The sequence below is a fragment of the Lithobates pipiens genome, unplaced genomic scaffold (genome assembly GCF_037356315.1).
Source record: "Lithobates pipiens isolate NorthernLeopardFrog02 unplaced genomic scaffold, aLitPip1_a1.2 Scaffold_8, whole genome shotgun sequence".
NCBI classification, from domain to species: Eukaryota; Metazoa; Chordata; class Amphibia; order Anura; family Ranidae; genus Lithobates; species Lithobates pipiens.
The window spans coordinates 81319751-81339221 of NW_027507903.1; the positions used below are offsets into that span (position 1 = coordinate 81319751).

General features: G+C 45.9%; 1 protein-coding gene across 2 annotated transcripts in view; it reads right to left on the reverse strand.

Moving 5' to 3' along the window:
* NEDD4 (NEDD4 E3 ubiquitin protein ligase) overlaps positions 1-19471 on the reverse strand; it is a 261538-nt gene that overhangs the window by 208537 nt on the left and 33530 nt on the right. For both annotated transcript variants that reach the window (XM_077474123.1, XM_077474121.1), the window contains exon 2: positions 6342-6415. In XM_077474123.1, the coding sequence (XP_077330249.1) occupies positions 6342-6415 (74 nt within the window). The remainder of the gene's footprint in view (positions 1-6341; positions 6416-19471) is intronic.

Below are 19471 nucleotides of genomic sequence, written 5' to 3' on the forward strand. Positions count from 1 at the left end.
AATGGTTTGGTGAGCACAACTTCATCCTCCAAGACAGAGGGAACCACGCTCTTCTGGGCCAGTAAGGCAGGATTACAATTGCTGTGGACCTTTCTCGCTGAATCTTCAGCAGGACTTTGAGAGCCAATGGAATCGGCGGGAACACATAAACCAAGGGGAAGTTCAGAGGCCTGGACAGAGCATCCTGACCCAACGCCTGTGGATGCCAGGCCTTGAAAATCTTGCATAGGTATTTGGGGTTGAGGCCCCATTCGTTGTGATCCACAAAGGTTTGACTCAAGCGATCTGCTAAAACATTCTCGGGCCCTGGGGGATAGGATGCTGTAAGAGTCGAGATTCTTCTCCGTCCATAGGAAGATTTGACATGCCAACTGAAGGAGAGAGCGATTTCTTGTAGCCCCTTGACGAGACACATAAGCCACCGTAGTTTTGTTGTCCGAAAGGATCTTGACAGCTCAACCTCGCAATATAGGTTGGAATGCTAAAAGAGCATGCCTGATGGCCTCCAATTCCAGGAAGTTTGAACTCTTAGCCCCACAAAGGTTCCATTGCCCTTGAACCTGCTGTCCGAGGCAGTGTGCCCCCCAGCCTGCCAGACAGGCATTGGTGATCACCACTATTGGTTCTGAGACCTTCAACATAACTCTGCAGGAAAGACTGCGAGGCTACTGGCCACCAAGCCAGAGACTGGATTATCGGAATTGGCAGATAGATTTTCTGGATTAAGAAGTGATGATACCACTGCAAAAGAAAGTTGCATTGAAATCTCCTTCTGCGCCACCTGGTCCTACTGGAATTGTGACAAAAAAACGTTCCCAGTGACACTGCGCTATCCGAAAAAACAGAAAAAAGCTGCTAACACAATCACAAGGATAAAACAGTGAATAATAAACAAATACCAAACCAAAGTGTAGCGCTTAACAAAGTTATGAATAATCTAGTTAGTGCATCATCGTACAATTTAACCCAAACACCTTAGGTGTGAAAATTCTTAAAAAAGTACATAGAAATAAAAAAATACACTTCCAAAAAAATATAAATGAATTAAAAGTCTCTATGTAAAAAGTTGATCCAATCCAAACGTGAAATACGGGTCACCATCCACCTTCTTAAATGAGGCTAGCATGCAGACACCCTGTGATATTCCCGTCACCTTTAGAAGTAAAGGCTTACCGGATAGTATGGATCCAAACGAATATATATTCGAAGGATCATGCAAGCTTATAACTTAGAAGGCGAGATTTGCAGGTGTAGATTTTCAGGGAAGTAACAAGTCAGACTCCTCATATAGTTGTCCCAACTAGTTGTTAAATCCACATCGGTACACTCCAGCTCAAAATGTTGAACTCATACAAAGGAAAATAAGGAGCCACAATAGTGTAAATCCGTTTAAAAGAAAAAATTTAATAAAAAAAAGTAATGAACTCACATGTAACCAAAGAAATCAAGCGCTTATTCCATAAAAACAGTGCTACAGCAGTAGTCCCGACGCGTTTCGTCCTCTACAGACGTCATCTTGGGTTAAATTCTACTGGAATTGTGGCTGATAGAACCCCCAGATACTGCATGCATTCCTACACTATCATAGAAGACCTGGCCATCACTGCTTTTGTCTGAGACTTGATCTCCTGGACCTTCCCCTGAGGAAGAGAAACACAACCTGGATCCGTGTCAAATTGTACTCCTAAATATGCCAACATTTGGGTCAGCTGCATCTGGCTCTTCCGAAAGTTAATCAACCAACCAAAACAAGCTAGCGTTTTTGCAGGTGAGATTCATATGATCTAGAAGAAGAATGTCATTCAGATAATGGAATATTTGCACTCCCTTGACCCTAAGAGTAGAGGCGACAGCAGATAATAGCTTTGAAAACGTTCTGGGAGCCATGCCGAGAACAAATGGGAGACATTGAAATTGAGAATGCAAGCCTTCTACAGAAAACCTGAGAAAGCGATAGTGAGATGTCTCTATGGGAACATGAATTTATGCATCCGCCATATCGATGGAAACCATCCAGTCACCTGTCTTCACAACAGAAATAATAATTTCCAATGACTCCATCTTAAATGGAGGAACCTTGATGTAAGAATTCAATACTGGTCTGAAACCCCCTGAAGCCCTTGGGACCAAAAACAGAGGGGAATCTACTCCCTGACCCCTTTCTTGCCTTGGAACTGGAAGGGTAACCCCTTATATATCCTTGCAAACATTGCCTCCTTTCCAAATCCATAGGAAGTTGAGTTTCTACGAACAAGGTCTGAGGGGCCTTGTTCTGAACTTGAGACAATAACCCGATCGAATGATGGCTACAATCCGGGCATCCTGTATTTCAAATCTCCCCGAACTATGCTAGTCTTGCTCCTACTTGAGAGGGTTGAGCGGAGACACCTTCAGAAGGACTTATTTGAAGCCTTAGGAGCTTCGTTGGCCCTGGGCTTGGAAGGTTTCTGGAAGGTTGGACTGGCTCCTTTCCATTGTCTGAAAAATGGCCTACCATGCCTGTAAGCACTGGCCTCTCTGAATCCTTCTTTGAATCTCTCTGAAAGGGCTGCCAATTGTCTTCTCTCCTGTGGAAATAGGCCAGATTTGCCACGCAAACCCACTGAATTGCTGATTCTAGGTCAAGATGACAGCAAGATGACAGCAAAGATAATGGCTTATTCTTCACAGCCTGCAGAGCTTTATGGTTGAAGCATTGGTCGGCCGATAATCCTTCAAAGCACAGTCTGTGTTCAGTTCCATTAGACGGGAAGCTTAGCGAAGTGAAGATTAGCTTCCCGTCGAATGGAACTGAACACAGACTGTGCTTTGAAGGATTATCGGCCGACCAATGCTTCAACCATAAAGCTCTGCAGGCTGTGATGAATAAGCCATTATCTTTGCTGTCATCTTGACCTGGTCGACAGCCGTTTCAGCCACAAACTCTACAGATTTTTTGATAAACTGCAAAGGAGAAGAATCGCCACTTCCAAGACCTTCCTCCGAACATTCATCCGCCAGCAACGCTACCCACACTCTGCCGCCACAGAACTGAGTGTTACGGTCTGCGGGCTGCTCCGGCCACAGTATGCAACCTTTTTAGATTTGTGTCTATTCTGCGATCCATAGGATCCTTAGAAGACGCTGAATACTCCAGCGGAATCGTAATGTGGCGGGCGAGTCTCAATAATGAAGCATCCATCTTAGGCGTAGTGTCCCATAAATCTGAATCTTTTGCACTAAAAGAGTACAGCTTTGACACTCTATTGTGCACATTGAGCGCTTTTTTTTAGGCCTTGCCCACTTATCTTCAATCACTTCTTACATTTCAGAAACGTAAAGGAAGGAATCTGAATCGCTATCAATTTCAGAGTTAAAGCACACTGATAACTCATGATCTGAATCTGCAGATCCTGATGATACATCAGGACAAGCAGGTTTCCTTGAAACACTCTTTAACCCCTCTGACTGCGTGCTTAATGTAGGAATTAACCTGGCATGCATCCGCAGCACTGTCTGAGCCGCTTCTTTAAAGCAAGAAGCACAGACCAGCTTCCCCAGTGGGACTTGAGTTGAAAAGGCCCAGCAGGATCCCTCTTTCGCCTGCGACAACGATGAGGCTCTAGAAGATGAGGAGGACTTTCTCCTATGTCTGCACCCAGATCCGAATTTTTTAGAAGCTTTATGATGGGTCAGCTCCCGTTGGTGCGAGTCTGTCCGACTACAATGAGGTAGGGGAGAGGGGGATCTGGCATGCAGAGTTGACGCTTGAGTATTTAGCTGTAAACCACTCTGCGATCTATCATGACTCGCCCCTCTCTTACCACTCCATTCGGATCTTCAGTGCTTTTATAGGGCAGGCAGCCTCCCCACAGGACCTGGAAGGTAAATAGCCATCATCAACCACTCCCAGAAAAGACAGCAAGCAGAGTGTCCACAATGCAGAGGCTTACCTGAGCAGAGCAGCGGTTCCCTCACTGCAGGCAGTGCCTCGGATGTATATCCCAGCACAGGCACACTTGTCAGCCACAACGAGTGTTCATGAGCCTGGAAGCCAGTCCCTAGAAGAGGGGGCAATCCGCCAATCAGCGGCTAGCGTCCTCCCCACAGTTGCCTAGCAACCCCCCAAGACAGCCGGCCGTGGGAAGACATCCAAGACAACCTGCACGTAGGGCAGTCAGAGAGGACTACAGGGACCAGCAAGCCCAAAACCTCAGGGGAGACTGCGCAGCAAATAAACCAGATACGAAACCCACTGCTATTCACCTACAGTAGTTTATACACCAGGAAAAGAACCCCAGTACCAAGGGCACCCACCTCCTTAGGGGTCTTTGTTGCCCATATGGGGAGGGGGGGTCACCTGAGACTGAAGAAGCTGAACCTGACCAGGGCGATCAAATCGGCGATCCACACAAGCAACCTTTATGGTCAAAGAAAAAGGTGGTTCTGGAGGGGTCAGAGAAGGCGGAGCTGACCCATAGTAGGCTGACATGGGGAGGTCCAGGAAAAGTAAATATCTCCTAAACAATGCATGTTTAGGAGATATTTACTTTACCTATAGTTAAGCCTTAATATAAGCTTACCTATAGGTAAAAGTAATGCATGGGACTTTACTCCCACTTTGACTGTAGCTGCCATGTTTGTGTTCCTGGCTGAACAGAGTTGCAAATCTTTTGGCTGATGAATCAATTCATATGTATGTATTTCCAATGTGTGTTTACCTGTGCCAGCAGTTCAAATTTCTAGCCAAAATATCAAAAGAGCATTTTAAAACAGGACTACAGACGAACACATACATACATGTACAGTATGTCAACAAATGTATCCGTCAAATGACTTGTAACCTTTCCAGTCAATCTACCCAATTTGTGTGAAGCAGATTACATAATGTCCTCAATAGTTTTAGATCACTGGAATTTGCTCCAGGATAAATGCTGACAGAATTTCCAGAAACGGAAAGATTTTGCTTCAAGTCTAAGCCAGACCAATCTGGTTGTACTGACTAATGTACTAATAATAACAAGATCATCTAAAGCACGTGTTGCGAGAAATTTAAATGGATTACAGGAAACGCATACAATAGAGAAACTGCATTCCCTGTCATAAAGCGTAAAAAAAAAAAAAAAAGTACCTTTTTTCCACAAATACTCTGACCACATGCCATAAACATTTTTTTTTTAAGATACCCTATAAAATTGCTAGAGACAAACAAGCACTGCCTGTGGGGTCACGTGTCCCAGGAAATAATACGTGTGAGAGAATTAAAACAAAGAAAAAGTGGCTTGCTATGGGGGCACACAGAGAAGAGGAGGAGCCAGGAGCACTGGTGGGGGACCCCAGAAGAGAAGGTGGACCCATTCCATGGCTCACAGAGCAAGTGAATAGAACAGGTTTATTATTTTAATTGGTTTAAAAATTGCCTTTAGTACCACTTTAATTATCACCCCATCCTGGCACTAAGCCATGCCACTTCCCACTGAAGTTCCAGCCAAATTGCAGTTCAATTCCATGGGCGAGACATAAAACCAGGAAGGTCAGGGGTAATCTTGACTAGGGCAGAAGTGGAATCTACATGTGCAGCCTGGATCTAGGTTTCAAGGGGGCTAAACAAAGATAAATAAATGGATCTGAGCACCAACATGGGTACCTGTAGGCACTAAAAGGCTACTAACCTGTTGCAGTTAAAGTGGTTGTTAAGGGTCAGAGTTTTTTTTTTTTTTTTTTAAACAAACATGTCATACTTACCTCCACTGTGCAGTTGGTTTTGCACAGAGTGGTCCCGATCCCCCTCTTTTGGGGTTCCTTAGCAGCGCTCCTGGCTCCTCCTCTTCTCGAGTGCCCCATCGGAGAAGTGCTCTCCTTCGGGACACCAGTGCGGGTATGCACTTGTGTCCTGCTTCTGCGTCTATTGACACAGAAAGCAGGACTCTGCCTCACCCCCCATGCCCGTGTCATTGGATTTGATTGACCGCAGGGAGCCAATGGCTGCGCTGCTATCAATCTATCCAATCAGGACATGAGACACCAGCCAGAGCTGGTGTGCTCATTCCCATCATGGGAAACACAGGGCTCAGCTAAGTATAATGGGGGCTGGGGGGCTGCTGAGTGACAGGTCTTTCACTCTAATGTATAGAATGCAAGGTGAAAAATCTTGAACGTTTACAACCCCTTTGACTTAGAAATTGTTTATCGTTAGGTTTACTTTAAAGGTGCATTACTTCATTTTAACTACAGCTTTATATCCTAATACTATGTTCTGGTCTTTTGTTACTCCCACCTCTATCCTTACTGTGAGTAATCGGAACAAAATAAATTTAACTCAAGACACAAAAACTATATTTTAACATAAAAGATTAGTTTACCTTGCTCCTAAAAGATCTTTCTTTGCCAATCCAATCCCTGCAATGACTTTCACACGAAGAACACGCGAGTCTTCCTAGAGGAAGCAGATACATAAAAATTAGCGTTGCTACAAAATGTAAGTATCTTTAAGACTCATCATTAGTGATGTTAATTGACAGCCCAGACTTTTGCAGAGACTTGGCTATGACTGCTTTCTACAGAAACAGCTAAAAGAAGAATGCTTCAAGCCATCGATACACCTCTTCTATTCCTCTTTTCTATAACATTTCAATGTCTATCATGCTGAGCTCTGTTCCCTCTCATGGACCCGCTCCATTGCCCATTATCTGATGGTTAAAAGGCAGCATTTGGGCTGAATTCACAAATGGATGTTTTGAATTGCGGCCAGGTTTGCCGTAATTCTGCCCGTGATTTCAAAACGCCCAGGTGTGAATAACAAATTGCAGAATGCACATTTGAGATGCCATTCATTTGAATGGCACCTAAATTGGCAATGCAGTTCTGCCATGATAAATCTTAATTTTTTGGGGTTAACAAACTTCACGTGATGCGGGTTGCCACGATAGCATCTCAACAATCGCAGCACAACACTCAATGAATGCCATCTCAAATGTGTGTTCTGCTATTTGTCATTCACACCTGGCCATTTTGAAATCATAGGTAGAATCACGTCAAATCTGCCCATGACTCAAAACGCAGAGGTGAGAATGCTTTGATTGTGTATTTTTGGTCACTGGCAACTGATTTTGGTGAGTCTGAGATGCCGATAGAGGACACTTTTATACCAAAAATGTTATATGGCTTACGCTGTTCCATTCATCTCTAAAGAGCTTGTATTTACATCCCAACACTGCAGCACAGGTGTCAGGGGTAAATCAGATGTAGACCTTGATCCGAGTTCTGCGATTGAGTAACAGTAAGGGGCAACCCATACAAGGATTTTAGTATAAAGGGCCCCTCTAGTGACCAGATCTCATATAGATCCTCGGTGACCTAGATCCTCATCTAGGGCAAACTAAAGCTACAGAGGTTGTCTTACTTAATTTGTATTTTGTAACTTCAGTTACCCAATTTGAACAAGAGAGACTCTAAAACCTAGAGTCTAAGCTTTTAGGTGGATATAGTTTAGAGCACGGGTGCTCAACAGAACATCTCACTTTCATGTTCTCTTTCAATTTCTAAGGACTATGTGTCCCACGGTACCTTGCTGCCTGCAAGCAATGATTCCTGTACCGACTCAAAAAAACTCACACAGCCATTAATGTCTAAACCGCTGGCAATAAAAGTGAGTACACTCCTAAGTGTAAGGAGTTCACCAGAGCTTCACAGGTTCTCACTGGAATCCTCTTCCACTCCTCCACGACAACATCACGGAGTTGGTGGATGTTAGAAACCTTGCGCTGCTCCACCTTCTGTTTTGAGGATGCCCCACAGATGTTCAATAGGGTTTAGGTCTGGAGACATGCTTGGCCAGTACATCACCTTTAGCCTCAGATAACTTTAGCAAGGCAGTGGTCGTCTTGAAGGTGTGTTTGGGGTTGTTATGTTGGAATACTGCCCTGCGGTCCAGTCTCTGAAGGGAGGGGGGAACATGCTCTGCTTCTGTATGACACAGTACATGTTGGCATTCATAGTTTACTGAATTGTAGCTCCCCAGTGCCAGCAGCACTCATGCAGCCCCAGGCCATGACATTCCCACCACCATGCTTGACTGTAGGCAAGACACACTTGTCTTTGTACTCCTCACCTGGTTGCCGCCACACATGCTTGACACCATCTATACCAAATAAGTTTATCTTTTTTTTTTACAAAAGGTGAACTTGATTCATGTTCAGTACATACAGGTCAGTCTACAGTACAGAGTCACTTAGAGCAAATTGTCAATACATATATATATCTGCAGAGTACACAATTGCATATAATGTTCATAGTCAATAAGTGTATATTGGAACCAGAGTTCGTATATCCGGAATTGTTCAGCATAGCATGAAGGGGAAGTAAAAGGGGAGGGGGGGGGGAGAGGGAACACCAGGAGAGGGAGGTTGGACCAGATCTAAGAAGGGAGGGAACATGGGGAGGGGGAGAGAGGGGGGGAGGAAAGAGAGGGGAAACAGGGAGGGGAGACAGAGAGGGGGGACATACTCCACTAGTATTCCAGAACCATGCCACTGAATTATGAATCTGCATCTGGGTCAGGGGGAGACAACTCCAGTGGCAAGGATCCCCAAGAGTCTATCCAGGAGGACCATATCTTGTCGAATTTATTCCGGCAATTTCTATTGACATATGTTATTTTGTACAGTGGTAAAACAGCATTCAAAGTGTTTCTCCAGATGGTGATGGTGGGCAGGAGCCCGGACCTCCATTTCAACAAAACCTCTCTTCGGGCATAATAGGTGGCATACACCACAAACAGTTTACTATATTTCCCAACAGTTGGGTTGCCCATCACCATTTAAAAGCAAGATTTCTGGCTTCAGTGGGAGGGAGAGTTCAGCTGTCTGATTGACATCAGTTAGGACCTGTTCCCAGAATCCTTGCAGAGCAGGACATGACCAGGTCATGTGTAAGAAGGAGGCCTCCTCACCTCCACATCTAGCACAGTTAGGGGACCTGTCCCTGTAAATGGCGGTCAGTCTCTGTGGTGTATAATAAGCCCGGTGCAAGAATTTCAGCTGTATGAAACGGTCCCTAGCCGAGATCAAGGTCGAGACATATGAGGAGACACAGGACTCCCAGTCTTCCTCCTCAAGGGATGGTATGTCCCTTTTCCACTTAGTATATATTTTAGATTTAGCTTAGTGGGTAGAGGCGCTGATAAGTGGAAATAGATCGTGGACAGGGGGGCATTAGGACCTTAGTGGTTAGCAATTTCTCAACTGGATCTGACATAAGGATGACCCCACCAGGAAATTGATGTTGAAAGGCATGCCTCACCTGTAAGAACCGGAAGAGCATCCAGTTTGGCAGGTTGTATTTAGTTTTCAGTTCTGGGAATGTGCTCAGTCTGCCCTCCGTTACCAAATACTTCAAGCCCACTATTCCTCTATTAGCCCATATTTGTGGATCCGGGATAACACGGAAGTGAGAAAGATTAGGGTTGCCCCACAGAGGCATGTGAGGAGCGACAGTACCTGAGGTTCGGTATATCGCCCTAGCTCGGTTTCAGACCATAATAGTTGTGCGCATCAGAGTAGTAAGTTGGGGTGGGCTCTAACACCACAGAATACTTAGTTGCTAAGCGCAGCGTATGACCCCAGAATTGCAGCCTCCAGGGTCACTGCCGGGTTATCCAAATAAGTTTATCTTGGTCTCTTCAGACGACAGGACATGGTTCCAGTAATCCATGTCCTTAGTCTGTTTGCCTTCAGCAAACTGTTTGTGGATTTTTTGTGGATCATCTTTAGAAGAGGCTTCCTTCTGGGATGACAGCCATGCAGACCAATTTGATGCAATGTGTAGCATATGGTCTGAGCATTGACAGGCTGACCCCCCCCCCCCCCCCCCCACCCATTCAACCTCTGCAGCAATGCTGGCAGCACTCATACGTCTATTTCCCAAAGACAACCCCTGGATATGACGCTGAGCATGTGCACTCAACTTCTTTGGTGGACCATGGAGAGTCCTGTTCAGAGTGGAACCTGTCCTTTTAAACCTCTGGATGGTCTTGCCCATTGCCCATCCTGCTGCAGCTCAGTTTCATCTTGGTAATCTTCTTATAGCCTAGGCCAGTGATGGCGAACCTTGGCACCCCAGATGTTTTGGAACTACATTTCCTATGATGCTCAACTACACAGCAGAGTGCATGAGCATCATGGTAAATGTAGTTCCAAAACATCTGGAGTGCCAAGCTTTACCATCACTGGCCTAGGCCATCTTTATGTAGAGCGACAATTATTTTTTTAGATCCTCAGAGAGTCCTTTGCCATGAGATGCCATGTTGAGCTTCCAGTGACCAGTATGAGGGAGTGAGAGCGATAACACCAAATTTAACACACCTGCTCCCCATTCACCCCTGAGGCCTTGTAACAATGAGTCACATGACATCGAGAAGGGAAAATGACTAATTGGGCCCAATTTGGATATTTTCACTTAGGGGTGTACTCATTGTTGTTGCCAGCAGTTTAGATATTAATGGCCATGTGTTGAGTTATTTTGATGGGACAGCAAATTTACAATGTTATACAAGATGTACACTCACTACTTTACTAAATTGTAGCAAAGTGTCATTTCTTGAGTGTTGTCACATGAAAAGATATAATAAAATATTTACAAAAATGTGAGGGGTGTATTCACTTTTGTGAGATACTGCATATATATATATATATATATATATATAGTTAGTGACAGTATGCAAGGTGAGGTAATGGATAATCGGTATATTTCACCGCAGGCTTGCTTCCGGTCTGGATGTTGTGGTCCACTTGAGTCCAAGCTTAGGTGGACTTTAAATGAGCAGGAAGAGAGAACTGGATAGCTCTGGCCTGAGACGCAGAAGGGAGAGAGAGGGGGGGAGAGAGAGAGAGAGAGAGAGAGAGAGAGAGAGAGAGCGCTCTGTTTGGACTTAAAAAGGTTTTGTGGGTGTTGGGGCCAGCTCCACACCGTATAGAGATGAAGTCTGCTGTATAGTTTAACGCCGGATGGCAAGGATTTGCTTTACTATTCTTTGCTTGTTACCAGACAGTGGAGGTCGAGGTTGATACCCCTTGGGGCAGTGTGACACATTCAGTGGGGGTGGTGACTTCATTGCTTTATAAAGCTTTTTGGAGTTTATGGGAGAGCAAATGGAGGCTGGTAGATAGAGCTCCCCTCTGCTGGGGAAGCACGGAAACTCTCACCAGACTCTTTTTTGCCAAAAGTAAGGGGACGCTCTTGGGGGGAACGAGGAAGACGGAGAGCCTTTTTCTTTCCCTGTCATGGCTGGAGAAGCCGGAGGACCTGGAAGCTAGCTCCCAGCCTGAGTGTAACGAACAGAAGAACATCTATGACCCAGACAATGAGAGTAGCCAGAATGTGGTACACAACTTGGAGGTCAGGAGAGAGGATGTCTGTACTGTGCAACTGCGAGATGTCACCCTCATGAGAGCCAGAGAAATGTTAAGATGATGGATGGAGAACCGGTGGATCCTAACTGGGGGGTTCCCCTACATGACCTTTAAAAACAATTTACTGTTTTAGGTGGTAAAACGCGGCGAAGAGGAGGTAGAACAGCTACTGGTTCTCAAATCCTTCCGTAGTGTGGTGCTAGACCTGGCCCATGGTCATGTAATGGGGGGAACACCTCAGTATTGAAAAGACCAGGGAGAGAATCACCCAGAGAATTTTCTGGCCCGGGTTGTATGCAGATGTCAGGGAGTACTGTGAATCATGCCCCAAGTGCCAAATGTCAGCACTGTCATCCCATTTTTGCAGGCCCCTTGTCCCTCTACCAATAATCGAGGTCCATTTTGGCATGGACCTGGTGGGGCCCGTAGTTAAGTCTGCCCGAGGTCACCAGCATAGTTTGATAATCCTGAACAATGCGACGCACTATCCTGAGGCCATACCCTTGAGTAACACCTCCGCTAAGGCTATCGCCAAGGAATTAGTCCAGGTGTTTAGTCGAGTGGGGATCCCAAAAGACATCTTAACTGATCAAGGCACCCCATTTATGTCCAGGGTTACCAGGGAACTGTGTAAGTTATACAAAATCTCCCATCTCCATACCTCTGTCTACAGGATGGTCTTGTGGAAAGATTTAATAAAACTTTGAAGTTATGCTGAAAAAGGTGGTCAACAAAGATGGGAGAAATTGGGATTTTTTGCTACCATATGTCATGTTTGCAAAACGAGAGGTTACGCAGGCATCCACAGGCTAGTCCCCATTTGAGCTCTTATATGGTAGACATCCCAGGGAGCTGCTAGATATCGCCAAAGAAACATGGGAAGGAGAGGCCACCCCATATAGAAGCATCATAGAGCATGTCTTCATGATGCAGGATCAAATCGCAGCTGTCCTGCCCCTGGTATGAGAACATGTGGTGTGGGCCCAGAGGAGGATCTGTGATCGGGGTGCCAAGGACCGTTTTTTTTAATCCTGAGGACAGAGTGCTGGTACTGGTTCCCACAGTGGAAAGTAAGTTCCTGGCCATGTGGCAGGGTCCCTTTGAGGTTGTTGAAAGGGTAGAGGAGGTAAACTACAAAGTCTACCAGCCAGGGAAAACGAAACCTCAACAAATTCATCATGCAAATCTCTTAAAGCCCTGGAAGGACAGAGAGACTTTTCTGGCCACATCCTGCCTCCAATAGACCGGGTACCAGTGACGCCTGACGTCCCCATAACGGATTCTCTGTCCTGGCACAACAAAGTGACTGTGATTAGGGCGTTTGTATACAAAAAGAGACTTTTTCACCCCCATACCTGGACTGGTCAAGGTGATCCAGCATGATATTGTGACGGAACCTAGGGTAAAGCCATAAAGAACCCCAGAGGCCAGGTGAGAGGCAGTCGCAAAGGAAATCAAAAATATGTTAGCGTTGGACGTGATAGAAGAATCCCATATTGCTGGTCCCAAAACCTGATGGCACTATCAGGTTTTACGACTTTAGGAAACTCAACAGTGTGTCCAATTTCGATGCATTCCAGCTGCCTCAGGTCGACAAATTCGTGGAACAGGTTCGCTACATAACAACTCTAGACCTAACGAAAGGCTATTGGCAAATACCCTTAACTGAATCGGGCTAGGAGAAAACTGCCTTTTCCACACCTGAGGGCTCGTTCCAGTACAAGCTGATGCCTTTTGGTCTGCTTCAGGCCCCTAAATTGTTCCAGCAAATGATGGACACATCACCTGTACGCAGCCGCTTATTTGGACAATGTGGTCATCCACAGCCCAAATTGGCAATCGCACCTGCCTCGAGTACAAGCAGTGGTAGATTACCTTAGGGAGGCAGGTCTCATGGCCAACCCAAAAAAAATGTGCCATAGGCCTGGAGGAGGCCAAATACCTTGGGTACGTTATTGGACTGGGGTCTGGTCAAGCCTCAGACTAATAAGATTGAGGCAATTCAAAAATGGCCCCAAACGGTAAACAAGTTCAGGCCTTCCTGGGCATTACAGATGGTTTATACCCATCTTTGCCACCCCTCTGACTGACCTGACCAAGGGTAGAGGGTCAGTCACAGTCAAATAGAATCCTGAAGCCGAGGAGGCGTTTCAGAAATTAAAGCAGGCTCTTTGTGTACTACCGGTGCTGGTGACCCTGGACTTCACAAAGGGGTTTTTGGTACAGACCGATGCCTCTGAGGTGGGCCTAGGGGCTGTACTATCCCAGAACAAAAATGACAAGGAGCCCCTGGTGTATACCTGAGCCAAAAACTGAACAAGCATAAAAAAAAAAAAAAATATGCTATTGTTGAGAAGGTGTGTCTCGCTAATAAATGGGCCTTAGACTCCCTGAAGTACTACTTGTTGGAGAGATCATTTAATCACTTCCCACCCGGCCACTGCATACGTGCAGCCAGGTGGGTGCTCTCTCCTTCTGAGTGGACGTTCAGGAACGTCCACTCAGAAGGAGGGGGATCACCGCGTTCACGTACCCGCGCAGCAGTGCGATCCCATTGCGCTCCTGTCTCCCAGACATGGCACATCTCAGATCAGCAGGAGGGCTCTGTGATTGGCCCTCCTGATCATATGACGGCCGTGTCCAATCACAGCCATCATGTGATGTAAACACAGAGCCGGTTGCTAAGCGATCGGCTCTCCTCTCTTCACACGGAAGTTGTCGGTGAGGAGAGGAGAGCGGATGTTTGCAGCCGGCTGGTGATCAGTATGAGCAGTTTTTTTAGAGCTTTTTACTCACTGATCACCAACCTAACTAGTGTCCCCACAATGTAAAACACACAGTGAACACAAAGTAAACACACTTGTCCCCACATAGTAATGATCCCCAAAACACGTCCTCCACATATATAACAGTAAAATCACATGTCCCGATGATGATTTGCACACATGTCCTTGATCACCTGCGCACATCTGTACCAGGGGCGGATCCGGAGGGGGGGGGGGCAACGGGGCAATTGCTCCCTCCAAGAATACGGCCAGGGGGTGCCAATGCGGCCGGTTCCGCGGGTGCCTGCACTGAGTGGACGGGTGGGGGGGGGGGCAGCTTAGGAGGGCTGCTGGCCAATCAGGAAGCCAGCGGGCAGGGGAGCAGGGAGATGACATCATCTCTCACTGCCCTGCATCCCTCCAGTTCGGCCCTCACCGTGCAGGAAGCTGTGCGCAGCAGAGAGATTACATCATCTCTCTGCTGCCTATCTTCACTCTGGGACTCAACAAAAGAACACCTTAGCAGAAAAGTGACACAGTAGGCGACAATCCGCAGTGTGTGGCAGGCTACGTGGCAAGCCGCAATGTGTGGCAGACTACGTGACAAGTGGCAATCCGCAATGTGTGGCAGGCTACGTGGCAAGTAGCAATCCGCAATGTGTGGCAGGCTACGTGGCAAGTGGCAATCCACAATGTGTGGCAGGCTACGTGGCAATCCACAATGTGTGGCGGGCTACGTGGCAAGTGGCAATCCACAATGTGTGGCAGGCTACGTAGCAATCCGCAATGTGTGGCAGGCTACGTGGTAAGTGGCAATCCGCAATGTGTGGCAGGCTACGTGGCAAGCGACAATCCGCAATGTGTGGCAGGCTACGTGGCAAGCGACAATCCGCAATGTGTGGCAGGCTACGTGGCAATCCGCAATGTGTGGCAGGTGACGTGGCAAGTGACAATCCGCAATGTGTGGCAGGTGACATGGCAAGTAACAATCCGCAATGTGTGGCAGGCGACGTGGCAAGTGACAATCCGCAATGTGTGGCAGGCGACGTGGCAAGTGGAAATCCACAATGTGTGGCAGGCTACGTGGCAAGTGACAATCAGCAATGTGTGGCAGGTGACGTGGCAAGAGACAATCTGCAATGTGTGGCAGGCTACGTGGCAAATGGCAATCCGCAATGTTTGGCAGGCGACGTGGCAAGTGACAATCTGCAACGTGTGGCAAGTCTCTTTACAGATGATATGCAGGCGCTATGTTTAGCGCTATAGCGCCTGTAAAGCACCCCAGTGTGAAAGGGGTCTTATGGTCTGCTCAGTAGGCAAAATACTTCTCTCAAAGATGTCACTTTCCCTCAGTATTGCATTTCACATCTCCAGATGTAAGCTTTCAGGACAACTAGCTCACATCTCCTGGAGTTGTTCATTGTGGAACAAATTTCCCCATTTGCACAGTGCCTTAAAAAAAGTATTCATACCCCTAGAAATGTTCCACGTCATGTTACAACCAAAAATGTAAATGTATTTTATTGCGATTTCATGTGATAGACCAATACAAAGTGGCAATACATAATTGTGAAGTGGAAGGAAAATGATAAATGGTTTTCAATTTTTTTTTTACAAATAAATATCTAAAAAGTGTGGCGTGCATTTGTATTCAGCCCCCTTTACTCTGACACCCCTAACTAAAATCTAGTGGAACCAATTGCCTTTAGAAGTCACCTAATTAGTAATTAGAGTAAACCTGTGTGTCATTTAATCTCAGTATAAATACAGCTGTTCTGTGAAGCCCTCAGAGGTTTTCTAGAAAACCTTAGTGAACAAACAGAACCATGAAGGCCAAGGCACACACCACATAGGTCAGGGATAAAGATGTGGAGAAGTATAAAGCAGGGTTAGGTTATAAAAAAAAAAATATCCCAACCTTTAACAACTCACAGAAAACTGTTCAATCCATCACCGGAAAATGGAAAGAGTATGGCACAACTGTAAACCTACTAAGTCATGCCATCCACCTAAACTGACAGGCCGGGCAAGAAAAGTGTTCAGAGAAGCAGCCAAGAGGCGCATGGTAACTCTGGAGGATCTGCAGAGATCCACAGCTCAGGTGGGAGAATCTGTCCACAGGACAACTATTAGTCATGCACTCCACAAATCTGGCCTTTATGGAAAAGTGGCGAGAAGAAAGTAATTGTTGAAAGAAAGCCATACATAATTACCGTATTTTTCGGACTATAAGGCGCACTTAAAAGCCTAAATTTTCTCACAAAATCGACCGTGCGCCTTATAATGCGGTGCGCCTTATATATGACCTGTTGACATCGCTGGAGTTCTTTGGTTAATGCACCCGGAATGATGGCAAGCACCGAATTAGTTTTCTTCACTTGGGCTTTGACAGTATCTGTCAGATGGGCGCGCATGGAGTCACAGATCAATAGGGATGGAGATTTGTGGAAAAAGCCACCCGGTCTCTTACCGTAAACTGACGTACCGTAAACCTCTCTCAGGTTGTTCTACTGCGTGACTGATAGCGATGAGTTTGAAATCCGCTTCGTAAGCATGTCTCTTAACAGGAGCCATTTTTGGGGCAGCGGGTATACCGTAGAAAATTAACGAATGAATGCGCACACCTCCTGACTAAGATGGCCGTAATGCCCAATCCAAGCAGTGCAGCTTCGTGGGATTACCAAAGCTAGGAAGCTGCACTGCTTGGATTGGGCATTATGGCCATCTTAGTCAGGAGGTGTGCGCATTCATTCGTTAATTTTCTACGGTATACCCGCTGCCCCAAAAATGGCTCCTGTTAAGAGACATGCTTATGATGCGGATTTCAAACTGAAGGCTATCAGTCATGCAGTAGAGCATGGAAATAGAGTAGCTGCGAGAGAATTCAACATTAATGAATCAATGGTACGGAAGTGGAGGAAGTAAGAAGATGCCCTGCGCCAGGTAAAGAAGACCAAACTGAGTTTCCGAGGAAACAAAGCAAGATGGCCACAGTTGGAGGACAAAATTGAACAGTGGGTTATTGAACAGAGAACCGCAGTTAGAAGTGTCTCTACTGTCTCTATTCGACTCAAAGCAACAGCGATCGCACGCGACATGGAGATCAACGACTTTCGAGGAGGTCCCTCTTGGTGCTTCCGTTTCATGAAAAGGCGGAATCTCTCTATCCGCACAAGACCCACTATGTCACAGCAACTGCCAAAGGATTACGAAGAAAAGTTGGCCATTTTCCGTAACCTACTGCAAGAACAAGATCAATGAACAGAAGATCCGGCCAGAGCACATCACCAACATGGACGAGGTCCCCCTTACCTTTGATATCCCTGTAAACCGTACTGTCGAGAGAACAGGGACCAGTACGGTATCTATACGCACTACAGGAAACGAGAAGTCATCCTTCACTGTAGTTCTCGGTTGCCAGGCTAATGGCCAGAAACTACCACCCATGGTAATTTTCAAGAGGAAAACTCTGCCAAAAGAAAAGTTTCCGGTTGGCATCATCATCAAGGCTAACCCGAAGGGCTGGATGGACGAGGAGAAGATGAGTGAGTGGCTGAGGGAGGTTTACGTCAAGAGACCGGGTGGCTTTTTCCACGAATCTCCATCCCTATTGGTCTGTGACTCCATGCGCGCCCATCTGACAGATACTGTCAAAGCCCAAGTGAAGAAAACTAATTCGGTGCTTGCCATCATTCCGGGTGGATTAACCAAAGAACTGCAGCCACTAGATATAGGTGTCAACAGGTCATTTAAAGTTAAATTGCGAGCTGCGTGGGAGCATTGGATGACAGAAGGCGAACACACATTCACCAACACAGGGAGGCAACGCCGGGCAAGTTACGCCACTATCTGCCAGTGGATCGTGGATGCCTGGGGGAAGGTATCAGTCACCAGTGTAATCCGAGCTTTCAAGAAGTCCGGAATTATCACTGAACAGCTAAGTACCGGTACCGATGACAGCAACGAGACTGACTCGGATACTGATGAGAATGATGAGAGGGATACGGGCGTGCTTGATGCCGAAATCGCCCAATTGTTAAACTCAGACACTGAAGATGAAGAATTTGATGGATTTGCAGGAGAAGAATAACGTGAAAAAGTGAGTGTCTGGTTTTGTACGGTATTCACCGGTAACTGAACAGTGTTAAGAGTTATTGAAGAATAAAGTGAAAAAGTGAGTGTCTGGTTTTGTATTTAACTGAACAGTGTTAAGAGTTATTGTTATAGACCATTTTATGGTTATTGCTAAAGAGTTGAATAAAATTTGACTTACAGTACCGCATCAGAGTTTTGTTTCATTAAATGCGCCTTATAATCCAGTGCGCCTTATAGTCCGGTGCGCCTTATATATGGAAATATCCCATTATCAGCCAATCTTTGCTAGTGCGCCTTATAATCCGGTGCGCCTTATAGTCCGAAAAATACGGTAGTCCGTTTGCAGTTTGTGAGAAGCCCTGTGGGGGACACAGCAAACATGTGGAAGAAGGGGCTCTGGTCAGATGAAAACAAAATTGAACTTTTTGGCCTTAAAGCAAAATGCTATGTGTGGCAGAAAACTAACACTAATCACTCTGAACACACCATCTTTTCTTCAGCAGGGAGAGGGAAGCTGGTCAGAGTTGATGGGAGGATGGAGCCAAATACAGGGCAATCTTAGAAGAAAGCCTGTTAGAGTCTACATAAGTCTTGAGACAATGGAATGGTTTAGATCAAAGCATATTCATGTGTTAGAATGGCCCAGTCAAAGTCCAGACCTAAATCCATTTGAGAATCTGTGGCAAGACTTGAAAGTTGCTGTTCACAGAAGCTCTCCAATCTGACAGACCATGAGCTATTTTGCAAAGAATGGGCAGAAATGTCACTTTCTAGATTTTCAAAGAGACATCCCCAAAAGGACTTGCAGCAGTAATTGCAGCGAAAGGTGGTTCTACAAAGTATTGACTCGGGGGGCTGAATAAAAATGCACGCCACGCTTTTCACATATTTATTTGTAAAAAGTTTTGTAAACCATTTATCATTTTCCTTCCACTGCACAATTATGTGCCACTTTGTAAAAGGTCTATCACATAAAATCCATGTATGTTTGTAACATGACAAGAAGTTTAATAACACGACAGTAAGAAAATTTCAATGGGTATGAATACTTTTTCAATTCACTGTAAATGCAGAAACCTCATGCACTGGGACATATATATTTGTTCCGGTAAGTCTTCCCACACATTTGTGTCCCCATCAGAATCTCCTCACAAACTGGCATCCCCATTAGGGTTCCCCCATACATTTGTGTCCCTATCAGAGTCTCCCCACTTAGTTTTGTCT